Source organism: Chiloscyllium plagiosum, chromosome 22, assembly GCF_004010195.1.
Source record: "Chiloscyllium plagiosum isolate BGI_BamShark_2017 chromosome 22, ASM401019v2, whole genome shotgun sequence".
NCBI lineage: Eukaryota > Metazoa > Chordata > Chondrichthyes > Orectolobiformes > Hemiscylliidae > Chiloscyllium > Chiloscyllium plagiosum.
Window position 1 is genome coordinate 47,899,473 of NC_057731.1, and position 12,422 is coordinate 47,911,894.

The 12,422-nt window shown below is 41.7% G+C and overlaps 1 protein-coding gene across 1 annotated transcript in view; it reads left to right on the forward strand.

Annotated features, from left to right (window-relative positions):
* Positions 1-12,422, forward strand: part of zfyve27 (zinc finger, FYVE domain containing 27) — a 185,570-nt gene that overhangs the window by 51,677 nt on the left and 121,471 nt on the right. The window contains exon 7 of the mRNA XM_043713175.1: positions 6,425-6,496. Coding sequence (XP_043569110.1) covers positions 6,425-6,496 — 72 coding nt within the window. The remainder of the gene's footprint in view (positions 1-6,424; positions 6,497-12,422) is intronic.

Below are 12,422 nucleotides of genomic sequence, written 5' to 3' on the forward strand. Positions count from 1 at the left end.
GTACTGCTTCCGTATTCCAGGGTGCATCATCAGCAGTGCACACCATCTACAAGATGCACTGCAGCTACTCACCTAGGGTTCTCAACAGCAATTTCCAAATCTGTTACCTCCATCTTTGAGAAGGACAAGTGCGGCAGATGCAAAGGAGCTCCTTTCTGAACAGCGCTGTCAATGTGCCTGCACATTATGGACTGCTGCAATTCAAGGTGGCACCTCCCTCAGGGCAATTGGGGATGGGCAATAAATGCTGGTCTAGCCAGTGAGGTCAAAATCCACAAACAAAGGACCAAAAAAAAGAATGAATTTGATCAAAAGATAAAAGATGTAAAGATATATATGAAGTGTTGACATGTATACATCTGCTTACATCAGATCTCAATTAAACAGTATGTCAATTCTAAAATTCTCATCCAGCTGCTGTGATCATGTAAGCACCGAGCCATAGGGCTGTACAGCATGGAAACAGACCATTCAGTCCAACTCGTCCATGCTGACCAGATATCCTAACCTAATCTAGACCCATTTGCCAGGGCTTGGCCCATATCCCTCCAGACCCTTCTTATTAATATATCCATCCAGATCCCTTTTAAATGCTGTAGTTGTACCAGCCTCCACCACTTCCTCTGGCAGCTCATTCCATACATGTACCACCCTCTGTGTGAAAAAATGGTCCCTTAGGTCTCTTCTATATCTTTCCTCTCTCACCCTAAACCTATGCTCTCTAATTCTAGACTCACCCACTCCAGGGAAAAGACTTTATCTATTTATCCTACCCATGCCCCTCATGATTTTATAAACCTCTATAAGGTCACCCCTCAGCCTCCGACACTCCAGGGAAAACAGCCTTAGCCTGTTCAGCCTCTCCCTGTAGCTCAAATCCTCCAACCCTGGCAACATCCTTGTAAATCTTTTCTAAACCCATTCAAGTTTCACAATATCCTTCCGATAGGACTGAGACCAGAATTGCACACAATATTCCAATAGTGGCCGAACCAATGTCCTGTACAGCTGCAACATGACCTCCCCACTCCTGTACTCAATATTCTGACCAATAAAGGAAAGCATACCAAACGCCGCCTTCACTATCCTATCTACCTGCGACTCCACTTTCAAGGAGCTATGAACCTGCACTCCAAGGTCTCTTTGTTCAGCAACACTCCCTAGAACCTTACCATTAAGTATTTAAGTCCTGCTTTGATTTACTTTTCCAAAATGCAGCGCCTCGCATTTAACTAAGTTAACCTCCATCTGCCACTCTTCATCCACTGGCCCATCTGATCAAGATGCCGTTGTACTCTGACGGAACCCTCTTCGCTGTCCACTGCACCTCCAATTTTGGTGTCATCTGCAAACTTATTAACTATAACTCTTTTGCTCACATCCAAATCATTTATAGAAATGACGAAAAGTAGTGGACCCAGCACTGATCCTTGTTGCACTCCACTGGTCACAGGGCTCTAGTCTAAAAATCAACCCTCCACCACTACCCTCTGTCTTCTACCTTTGAGCCAGTACTGTATCCAAATGGCTAGTTCTCCCTGTATTCCGTGAGATCTAACATTCTAAACTAACATGCTAAACAGTCTCCCATAGGGAACCTTGTTGAACGCCTTAGTAAAGTCCATATAGATCACGTCCACTGCTCTGCCCTCATCAATCCTCTTTGTTACTTCTTCAAAAAACTCAATCAAGTTAGTGAGACATGATTTCCCAAGCACAAAGCCATGCTGACTATCACTAATCACTCCTTGCCTTTCCAAATTCTGTCCCTCAGGATTCTCTCCAACCTGCCCACCATAGTCAACCTATGGTCTTCTAGCACCTCACCTGTGACTATCAATGATACAAATATCTCCGCAAGAGGCCCAGCAATCGCTTACCTAGCTTCCCACAGAGTTCTCGGGTACACCTGATCAGGTCCTGGGGATTTGTCCACTTTTATATGTTTCAAAGTCCAGCACCACCACCTCTGTGGTGTGGATATTTTTCAAGATGTCACCATCTATTTCTCCAGATTCTATATCTTCCTTGTCCTTCTCCATAGTAAACACTGATGCAAAATACTCATTTAGTATCTCCCGCAACTTGTGCGGCTCCACACATAAGCTGCCTAGCTGATCTTTGCGTGGCTGTATTCTCTCCCTAGTTACCCTTTTGTCCTTATAAAAACTCTTTGGATTCTCCTTAACCCTAATTGCCAAAGCTATCCCATGTCCCCTTTTTGCCCTCCTGATGTCCCTCTTAAGTGTACTCCTACTACTCCTACTGCCTTTATACTCTTCTAAGGATCTCTTAATGTTTCCTGCCTATATCTGACATATGCTTCCTTCTTTTCCTCAATCAAAACCTCAATTTCCCTCGTCATACAACATTCCCTATACCTACCAGCATTTCCTTTCACCCTAACAGGAATATACTTTCTCTGGAGTCGTCTCATTTCTGAAGGCTTCCCATTTTCCAGCCGTCCCTTTACCTGCGAATATCTGTGCCCAATCAGCTTTTAAAAGTTCTTGCCTAATACCGTCAAAATTAGCCTTTCTCCAATTTAGAACTTCAACTTTTAGATCTGGTTTGTCCTTTTCCATCACTGTTTTAAAACTATGGTCGCTGGCCCCAAAGTGCTCCCCCACTGACACCTTGGTCACCTGCCCTGCCTTATTTCCCAAGAGTAGGTCCAGTTTTGCACCTTCTCTACTAGGAACATGCACATACTCAGAAAGAAACCAGCCGCAAAAAGTAGTCCAGCTGTGAAGAGAGGCTGTATTTTCGGAGGTGCTGTTCAACCAAAAGCATTAGTTATCTGCTTAGAAGAAGTGCACCGGAACCTTCCTTGACTAGTTTTCCCCTGACTTGGCTAATAGTTACCCTTCTAACACCACTCTGAAAGTTGAACTAATGATTTGCAAGTTTGTTGCTTGTGAGGCTCCAACATGTCAAACTTGCTCAATGAGCCTGTCTGCATAACAAAGACACGCTTAAAAGCAGAAACTATTAAAGTTGTGATCACATTGGGACATTTGAAAAAATCAAAAGGCACCAAATAAATACAAGTAGTTATTTTAATTTATGGCATTGTGCTCAATAAAGAGCCAGTTTGTGGTCCATTTTATGTCAAAGGAGTGAATGTGCCATAGCACATTGTGTACAACAGTGAGTTGTGGAATGTTGCATGTTACAAGAGATTAGAAGTCTACTTGTGGTGTGTTATTTGAGGATATAGATCTTGGCACTTTATACATTAAACTAGGATATAGATTCTGGCATGCTGTGTTTTGGAAACAGCTGGAATGCCAATGCAGAAGATGCAAAACCGCAAATAGGTGCCAGACCTTCACAAGCTCATTCTGAAGAGAGTAAAGGCATAAATTGAGGATTTTCGGGCTTAAAATTCTGATCTAGTGTGTGCTCTTGCTTTCTTTTCTTCTTTCCTCAGTTGCTTGCTTGTGCAATCTTACTCATGTTTTTAAGCTTTTTTTTGCCCTACTCATGCTCTTCCTTCCCGTTTCCTTTCTCTCCTTTGCAATCGTACTCTCACACTCGCCTCGTCGCCCCTGCAGTTTCTAGCCCTGTTGCATATTTACTCCTCCCCTGCTCTCTTTCTTCCCACACATCATCAACAATCACACCTGGAATGGTAGCTGCTTGCCTCCACCTGTGTGTGTATCCACTATCTCTTGCTCTAATTGAGAATGGTAGAGTTGGTATGGAAACTGCCCTCGTCCTCATGTTTGTTCTTCAACTAACACCAACAAATCGATTACAAACAGAAAATATTGGTGTGGTGGCATCTGGAGAGACAAAAGCATCAGACTCGATGTTCACGCAATGACCTTCTTCAGAAAGCTTCTGATTATTTTGTTACTTTTTGTGTGTGATCCTGATGTGAGCACTTCATCCACTGCATTAGCAAAAGTGGGTGCAATTCATCGCCAGCACTTTACCTTTTTTGTTTGAATTGCTTTGGGATGCCATGAGATCATGAAAATCATTATTGATGTAACCTCTTTCTATAGTCTACTGACTTTCCTGAAATAGGGAAGAATTCAAACCTGGTTTGTGGATCCTGTTCTCCCATCCTTCACTTTGCTTGTCTAGACATTGGGGATGAGCCTGCCCTCACTCCAGTGGGTTGGCTTGCAGCCATTTAACATTCATAGAGGTCTTATTGGCTCAAAGCGAGACTTCCTCATCGATCAGCTGACCTGAAGTTCCTTAGTACTAGCGATACCACTGGGAGAAATGACTGCAGCTCCATTATTGGAGTTGGAATTTGGGGTTGCAGTCCCTGTGGGGTGGGGTGCAAGGGCTGGGGGTTAGAGGGAGGAAACATTGCATGAGTGTAGGGGCTCTCCAGTGGGCCTAGCAGGCAACATTAAAGAAGGCAGCTCCTCTGGACCCAGCCTTGGCCATGCAATGCATGTTGCTGACCTTTCCACCTGGTACCTGTCTCCACCCACTGAGTCGGGGAAAATTGAGTTATGTTTAGAAAGAAGCCTCAGTGGCCATTCATTGGCTAATTAAAAGACTCAGTTGGTCCCTGAACCTAATGTTTCTCCTGCCACATGTAAACTGTTGCAGGGCAAGCATTGAACAATTTGAATGGTATTTATGGTGTTACGCACAATTTTCTGTCCCCATCTGCTAACCTATCCTTCAGTGAGATAAACTTTGCACAAGGCATCTTTATAGTTCAGTTCATTTGTCCTTTTTAGCTTGTGGCAGGAAGAGCTATCAAACTTTTCTCACATTCTTTAAAATCTTGCTTAGTCTTTGTGACCCTGAAAATCTTCCAAGTATTGAGTAATTCTCTTTTGGAAAGTTTCATTGAATCTGATTTCATTGCCTTTTCAGGCAATACATTCCAGATCACAATTGTTTTTAATAACCTACTTTTCTAATCAACCTGTTTAGAAATGTTATTGTATACCTTGGACTTTCTGGTCCAGAGGTAGGGACATTACCACGGTGCCACAGAGGTCTCCATAACACCTCTTAACTATTTTTCTGATCACCTGTTACACACCTCTGGTGCAGGTTGGACTTGAACTCGATCTCTTGGTGCAGGAGTACGGCTGCTATCACTATGTCACAAGAGCCCCCTTTCAGATCACATTATATAACCAAATGTCAAGTGAAAACGGCGGCAAACAATGATTGTGTTTTAATTTAAGTGTAAGTAATATGAATGGCTTTAGTTGACACTATCCTATGAATTGTAAAATGCCAAATGCTTTCCGTTAAAGGAAACGGAAATTGGCGATTTTATTTCTTTTTAGTTGTCCTTCCAAAGGTCCCAAGACGATAGAATTAAAATCAGCAGGGCTATCTGTGTTTGAATAAACTATTAACTTGGAAGCAGCTTGTAAAATGTTGGTTGCAGTGAAGACTGATAAAGGCTCGTGCAGTGATTTGTCTAAAACTTCTTTTAAAAAAAACCTCCCCTCCAAACAGCACATTTGCCTGCCTTGGAACTGCATTGTTCCTTCTTCACTGTTTGAGTCAAAATGGTAGTCGTCCCTCCCAAGCAGTGCACTGCAAGGGCATTCAGCGATACTCAATAAATGCCTGCCTTTGAGGTGGCACCCACATGCTGTACCTCAATAATTTTTTAAAAACTGCCTGCTTGATTCAGCCTGTCATGCAAACGTATTTGGATAATTTGAGATTTGTCTCATAGTGTCATGCTATGTAATCTCCAATTTGGATTTAGTTATTCGCCCACTTCCTTTTATAGAGTCATAGAAAAGTACAGCCTGGAAACAGACCCTTTATCCAATTCATCCAGATGTCTGCAATCAATCCAGTTGCAATTGACCCATATTCCTCTAAAACCTTCCTAATCGTGTAGCCATCCAGATGCCTTTTAAATGTTGTGATTGTACCAGCTTCCACCACTTCCTCCAGCAGCTCATTCCATACACGCACCACCCTCTGCATGAAAAAGTTGCCCCTTCGGTCCCTTTAACATTTCTCCCCCCTCACCCTAAACCTATATCCAGTAGTTTTGGACTGCAACCAACCCAATACTTTGCTTTTTTTTCCACTTATAGGATGTGGGCATTTCTGGCTCTTCCTAATTGTACGGAGGGCAGTTAAGAGTCAACCACATTGCTGTGGGTCTGGAGTTATGTAGACCAGACTAGGTAAAAATTACAGATTTTGTTCTGTGAATGCATGAGTGAACCAAATGGGGTTTTGTGACTGTTAACAATGGTTTCATGATCATTATTAGACTGTTTCAGATTTTTCATTGAATAAAAATTCCACTATCTGCTATAATGGATTTGCACCCGAGTCCCCAGAACATTAGCTGAGTTTCTGGATTAATAGTGATAGTACCACGAGACCATTGCCTCCTCACTATTCCTTTTTATTCCATCAATGATTCATTTAAAGCAGTACTGCTTCTGATCTCTCCCTGTAGGAAGTAACTGTAGGAACCTTGGAGGAGCCAGAGGAACAGGAAGCAGAAGATGAATTTAAAGATGCAATAGAGGTGAGATGGACGCTGGAAGGAAGCTTGTCCTTTGTAGTCTAGAATCATATGTTTCTGCATTTTGATGCCTCTGACCTGAGAGACTTATTTGTTGCATTGATCAAATAATTAAATCACAGGGGCAAATCAAGATCACTAAAGACAATCTCCAAACATATGTTAAAATCCCTCAATCATGCTGCTCTTCGGTTATCATTTTCATTGCCAAAACTATTGATTCTCCCTGGGATCAGTTAAAAGCCAGGATTGAGTAGAAGTCACAGAACAGATTCATCCTTCTAGTCCATGCTGGCATTTATACTCCACTTTAAGTCTCCTTCTTGCCTGACATTGTATAACTGTAACAATATATCCTTCTAATTATTTATCCTTTGTATATTTGTCAAGCTTTCCTATCTATCCTATTTGCCTCATCTACTCCCTGTGGTCAGAAGTTCTAAATTCCCAAAACATCCTAGATAATGAAAATTCTTTTGAATTCTGCATTGAGTAGTACCCATTTTTTTTTTGTCAGACTGGCTGGTAAGTATTAATCCAGCCTTTTACATCACAAGACTAGGATTTCAAGCTGCCCTTCACTATTCATCACTATTTGCAGAGCATCACGGAATAGGTGATATCCAGTTGTTCAGCCCAATGTTTAAAACATTCTCATGACACCATGTGAAAAAGACTGGGGAGTTGTTCTGATGCGGTGGCCAACCATCTTCTCTCAGCATCACCTTAAAGAAAAGAAGTTAAACAGGCAATTCTTGTGTTTGTGGGAAATCGAAGTGTGCAAATTGGCTGCTGCTATTATATCACAACAATCTCCACACTTCAAGGTAAGTCACTGTGTGCAACATCTCTAAGGAGATGTACTGACGTGTTATATAAGTACAATATTTTTAATTTACAAATTATGCCTGCTATAATGAGTAAAGTTTAATTTGTTATGCAGTACAATATTTCATGAATGAGTAACTTAACGGAAATATATTGCTCTTTAATTTTATATAAATTGCACTGCCAACTTGTAGCAAACACTTACATTTCCGCCTCCTTCCCCTGACTCTTTAAATAGGCACAATGCTTTCTCTTTCTTTCTTATTCCTTCTTTACACAGTTTAGAAAATTCAGGTGCAACAATTGGAAAGTAATAGAAATGAGTCTTTTATTAAGTGTTTAATGCCTCCTTGTAAAGCTGCTTCTTGGATCCGTATGGGGCACTACTGTTGCAGCCGAGAGTGCATTCTCCACCTCTGCTGCCACCCCAGGCCAAGCACACGCATTCTTCTTCTTCTTCCTCCTCCCCCATCCCCCCACGACCAACAAAAAAAACTTCAATAATAAACCTACAAGATTCTCAACAGCTGGTGGTCAAGAAAACACTCAATAAATAAAATAAAATCTTTTACTTCCAGTGTCACAGCCATGTCCTGAACTCAGTGTAAAACAGCTTCTGTCATTGGGGCTCTGATCTACTTAATGGCCCTGCTGAATAACTGGACCTGTCTGGTTTCTATGTGGATTTTCCTGCTCTCCAAGTTTTTTTTTTATACGGTAATAAAATGTTGTATGTATTCTGGAAGACATTAGTGCCTGAATAGCTTTTGTATCTTTGTAGAATAGAATGACCATGTAGCAACTTGGTAGTACAAAATGTGGCATGAGTTTGAAAATTGTTTATGTTACCTTATCTGAACAGATGTGAGAAGGCCATGTTTCAATTTCCCCCACAATTTCATATTCTTGCATCAGTCTTGATGAGTTCAAGATGATAAGCTTCACAGCCTCTTTTTGATTCCAGAGATAGTGAAGAGGCCTTTGCAAATCTACCCTTGGCTCAGTGGACTGTCTCTTTGCAGAATGGCATCATATAAATATGGAAGGCCTCAGATTGCCAACTCTGCTTGGAATGATTTTACCACATGGATGTCCTGTTACCAACCATCCTTCCTGACACTGCATCCCTTCAGGCAAACTTGCCTTCCCACTGCTAATTGGGAAGTAAACATTGGTGGGATGGATCACAATGTCGCCATCAAAAAGCCCTTTTGCCTCCAACACCATTATTTTATTATCCAAAGGGTTCCAGCAAAATATGGGAAAGACACTGCACTTTATTGATGCTAAAGAGAGAGACGAGCTGTCAAAGTATTTGTCACTTGTACTCATCAGGACATATGCAATAATGCCAAGTTTGAAAGAGCAATAATTTATCCTGCATGAGAAGAGTGCTGATTGGTTGGCAAGTCAGGTCTGATTGGTCTGGACATTTCCATAAACAGTACACCAGGGAACTATTGAATTAATGTGAAGACAAGATACTGAGAACACTGGAAATCTGAAACAAGCGCAGAGAATACTGGAGATCCTTAGCAGGTCTGGCATCATCTTTGGAGAAAGAAAAGCGTTAACTTTGTGAGTCTGGTCTGATTCTTCAAAAATGAACTCCCAGCTACTGAACTATTTTGTTTAGACCAAAAAGATGCAAGACCCGGAGATGTTGTTTTCACCTGCAGAGTAGAGTTCCATGTGTAGAAGTATATGTTGTTTCTCGCAAGTGTAAGGCTGCTATGTTGCAAGCCTAATTGATAATCTTGATATCCATGTTTTAAATAAAACGGTTGTCCTGATTAGCTGCAAACACATGGGGTATTAAGTGTCCAAGAGAGTTACCTTCACTTCTTGATGGCTTAGCAAATGTGCACCTTAGCAAAGGAGTGGACTTGGCAGCTCCTTGAGTGTGTGCTCTATTAGATCATGGTTGATCTGATTGTGGTTTCAACTCCATGTTCATTCTGCTCCCCATAACCCTTGACTCCATTGTCAATCAAAAATCTGCTCAAACTGACCTTGAATATGTTCACTGACCCAATCTCCCTTACACTTTGGAGTAGAGAATCCTCTGAGAGAAGAAACTCCTCCTGATCTCCAACTTGTCTGGGTGACTTCTTATTTTGAAACTGTGCCCCATGTTCTAGATTGTCCTATAAGGGGAAACACCCCTCAGCATCAACCCTGTCAAACCCCCTCAGTACCCCTCATTCACTTAAACTCCAATGAAGATAGGTTCAAACTGCTCAACCTTTCCTTGTAAGACAACTGCTTCATTCTGGGAATCAACCAGTTGAGCCTTCCCTGAACTGCCTCTAATGCGAGTAGATTCCTCCTCAAATGTGAAAGCTAGAACTGTACACAACATTCTAGGTTTCATTTCACCAACATCCTGAGAGCCTTAATGATATTCATTGGTGAAGCATCCATAACCCCTTGTGTAGCCAATTTTAAAGATTCACAGTCATTTGAGTGAAGAAAATTTTTGACCTTAAATGATTAGTCCCTTGTTCTGAGGCTATCCAGGGCCCAGTCTCGATGTCCAGGGAAGTCATAACCTCTTTCACCACCCTTGATTTGTGTTTGTGTTGGAGAGATCCCAGTTGGGATGGCAGGGGTGACTGGTGATGCAATCTTGTCTCCTATCTCTTGTCTAGTAAAAGGACTGAATTACACACCTTCCATGTTTTCCTGCCAGAATGCTCATTGAGACTGTTGTAGGTAGTCAAGAATTAGAATTAGAATTCATAGAGTGTGGAAATGGACCTTTTGACACAAGTGCACACCGACCCTCCAAAGAGTATCCCACCAAGACCCATTACCCTGCCCTATGACTCTACATTTCCCATGACTAATGCATTGAGCCGACACATCCCTGAACTCTATGGGGCAATATAGCATGGCCAATTCACCTAACCTGCACATCTTTACATCTTTGGACTGTGGGAGGAAGCAGGAGCACCCAGAGGAAGCCCACGCAGACACAGGGAGAATGTGCAAACTCTACAGAGTTGTCTGAGGCTGGACTCAAACCTGGGTCCCTGGTGCTGTGAAGTGGCAGTGCTAACCACTGAGCCACCATGCTGCCCAAAAGTGAGAATAGAGTCAGCCTAAACTCTGTTGAATTAATGGTTTCTCATTATGATGTTCGGAGAAGACTGAATAGGGTTAGGGGTTTGAGAAATGGGGTTATTTGTCTGCAGCATAAAGAAAAAAGAATTGATCATGATTTAAAGCTAGGTTTCTGCTGCCACATGTTTCCAATTGAAATAAGTAGATCCTCAACCCAGGATTAATCATCTGCTTCTGGATTTAGTCCTAACTCTTCGACAACACAAATGGCCTTTGTAGTTGCCGTTATTTTCAAGATTGGACTTGTTAGCAGGGCACAGGGAGAAGGCATCAAAACAAAAGGTATTAGTGAACTATTTTGACTTCAGTTTATCTGATGAATATGACGAAGTGAAAGGGACCTTGCAAAACTTTAAAAGATGTTTGCACAATGTCAAGAAAACAGGTGTGTGGGAGAAATGAATGGGTGGGAATTGATATGTGTGGTATTAGTAACAAAGGATGTTCCTCAGTAAAGTTACATTGCTTTGTGAGTACAACTCTCAAATGTATGATTTGGCTAACAGATCCATGTCAGTTTCAATGTTCCACATGAGTCTCCTTCCCAATAGCCATATCAGTGTATTTCTCCCACGTAGATTTATCTCACTTTCAGTTGGGTTTATCTAAGCTATTAGCTCTCAACAACTTCATATGATAGTGAGTTTCATATTCCCAATGTTCTCTGGGTAAAGAAATTCCTCTTGCATTCCATTTTAGAATTTATTATTCACTACTTTTAACTTTGAACCTGCCTGCAACTGCAAATTCCTTCATAACATGATGCTTGATGTAATTCCTGCTCTTTCATTAGCCTCCTTTACAGAGTCCTTCAGCCAGTTTTCCTTCAGCTTGCACAGTCAGAAACCCTCTCCCCAAACTTCTCCTCCTCTGCCTCTCTCTCCTTCTTGAGGAATATTTGCAATATGTAGTGTCTTTCACAGCTACTGGATTTCCCAAATATATGCAGTCTTTGTAATTTTGAAGTGTAGTCACTAGAGTAACTCCAGCTCTGGTTATAGTCATCTCCGAGCCCTTTCCCCTCATTGCTTCTGTCCAGTTATTTCGTCCTGCTTTGGAAATATGTTATAATAGAACATAGAGTGTTAAGCACAATACAGACCTTTCAGCCCTCAATATTATGCCGGGCTTTTATCCTACTCTAAGATCAGACTAACCTACCTACCCTTCATTGAACTATCTTCCATGTGCCTATCCAAGAGTCACTTAAATGCCCCTACTATGACTGCTGGCAGTGCATTCCACGCACCCACCACTCTCTGTAAAGTCACTGAGTGTTCTGTTGAATTTAAAAGGTGTTTCAGACAAATGAGTCCGTACAATTTTATAAAATAGTGGGCAAAAGAATTGCACGTCAACACATTTGTTACTAATTTCACACACCACAATTTCAGCCTATAAAATCTTCAGGCCCAATTTTACGCCAAGTATGCGTGTCATGTCTGGTTTTATTTGGCACAGTGTCCTTTACAATCATTTATGTGTAATTTCCGGAATTTACTTTTTGATTTTCTTTCAGTTTATGTGAATAGATGTGGACTCCTCATGGTTTATTTTTATGATCTACCGTGGAGATATTGCAGAGTTCACACCTGAAAGGACAAGTTGAACAGAATGATATGTAACAGCCCCTCTTGGTGTGCAGTTAAATTCAAAGTTGAAAATCTGAAACCGCTTAGGGAACTAACGTGCAAAATGTCTATCTACAACTCTGAACATGGCACAGTGTCAGAGTTTGGATACTTTGTAGTATTGTGGAGATGGGGCATATGCCTTTGACTCCTCACTGGCATGTTCTTAAGCTTATCTGTGCTGCCATGTGCAAATCCATCTAGGTTCAAATTGTTTTGTTGCAGGAAGGTGGGACCTGTACAAACAGGACGGGTTGCACCTGAACCAGAAGGGCACCAACATCCTGGGGGGTAGGTTTGCTAGCTATCTTCGGGGGGGTTTAAACTAATTTGGCAGGGGGATG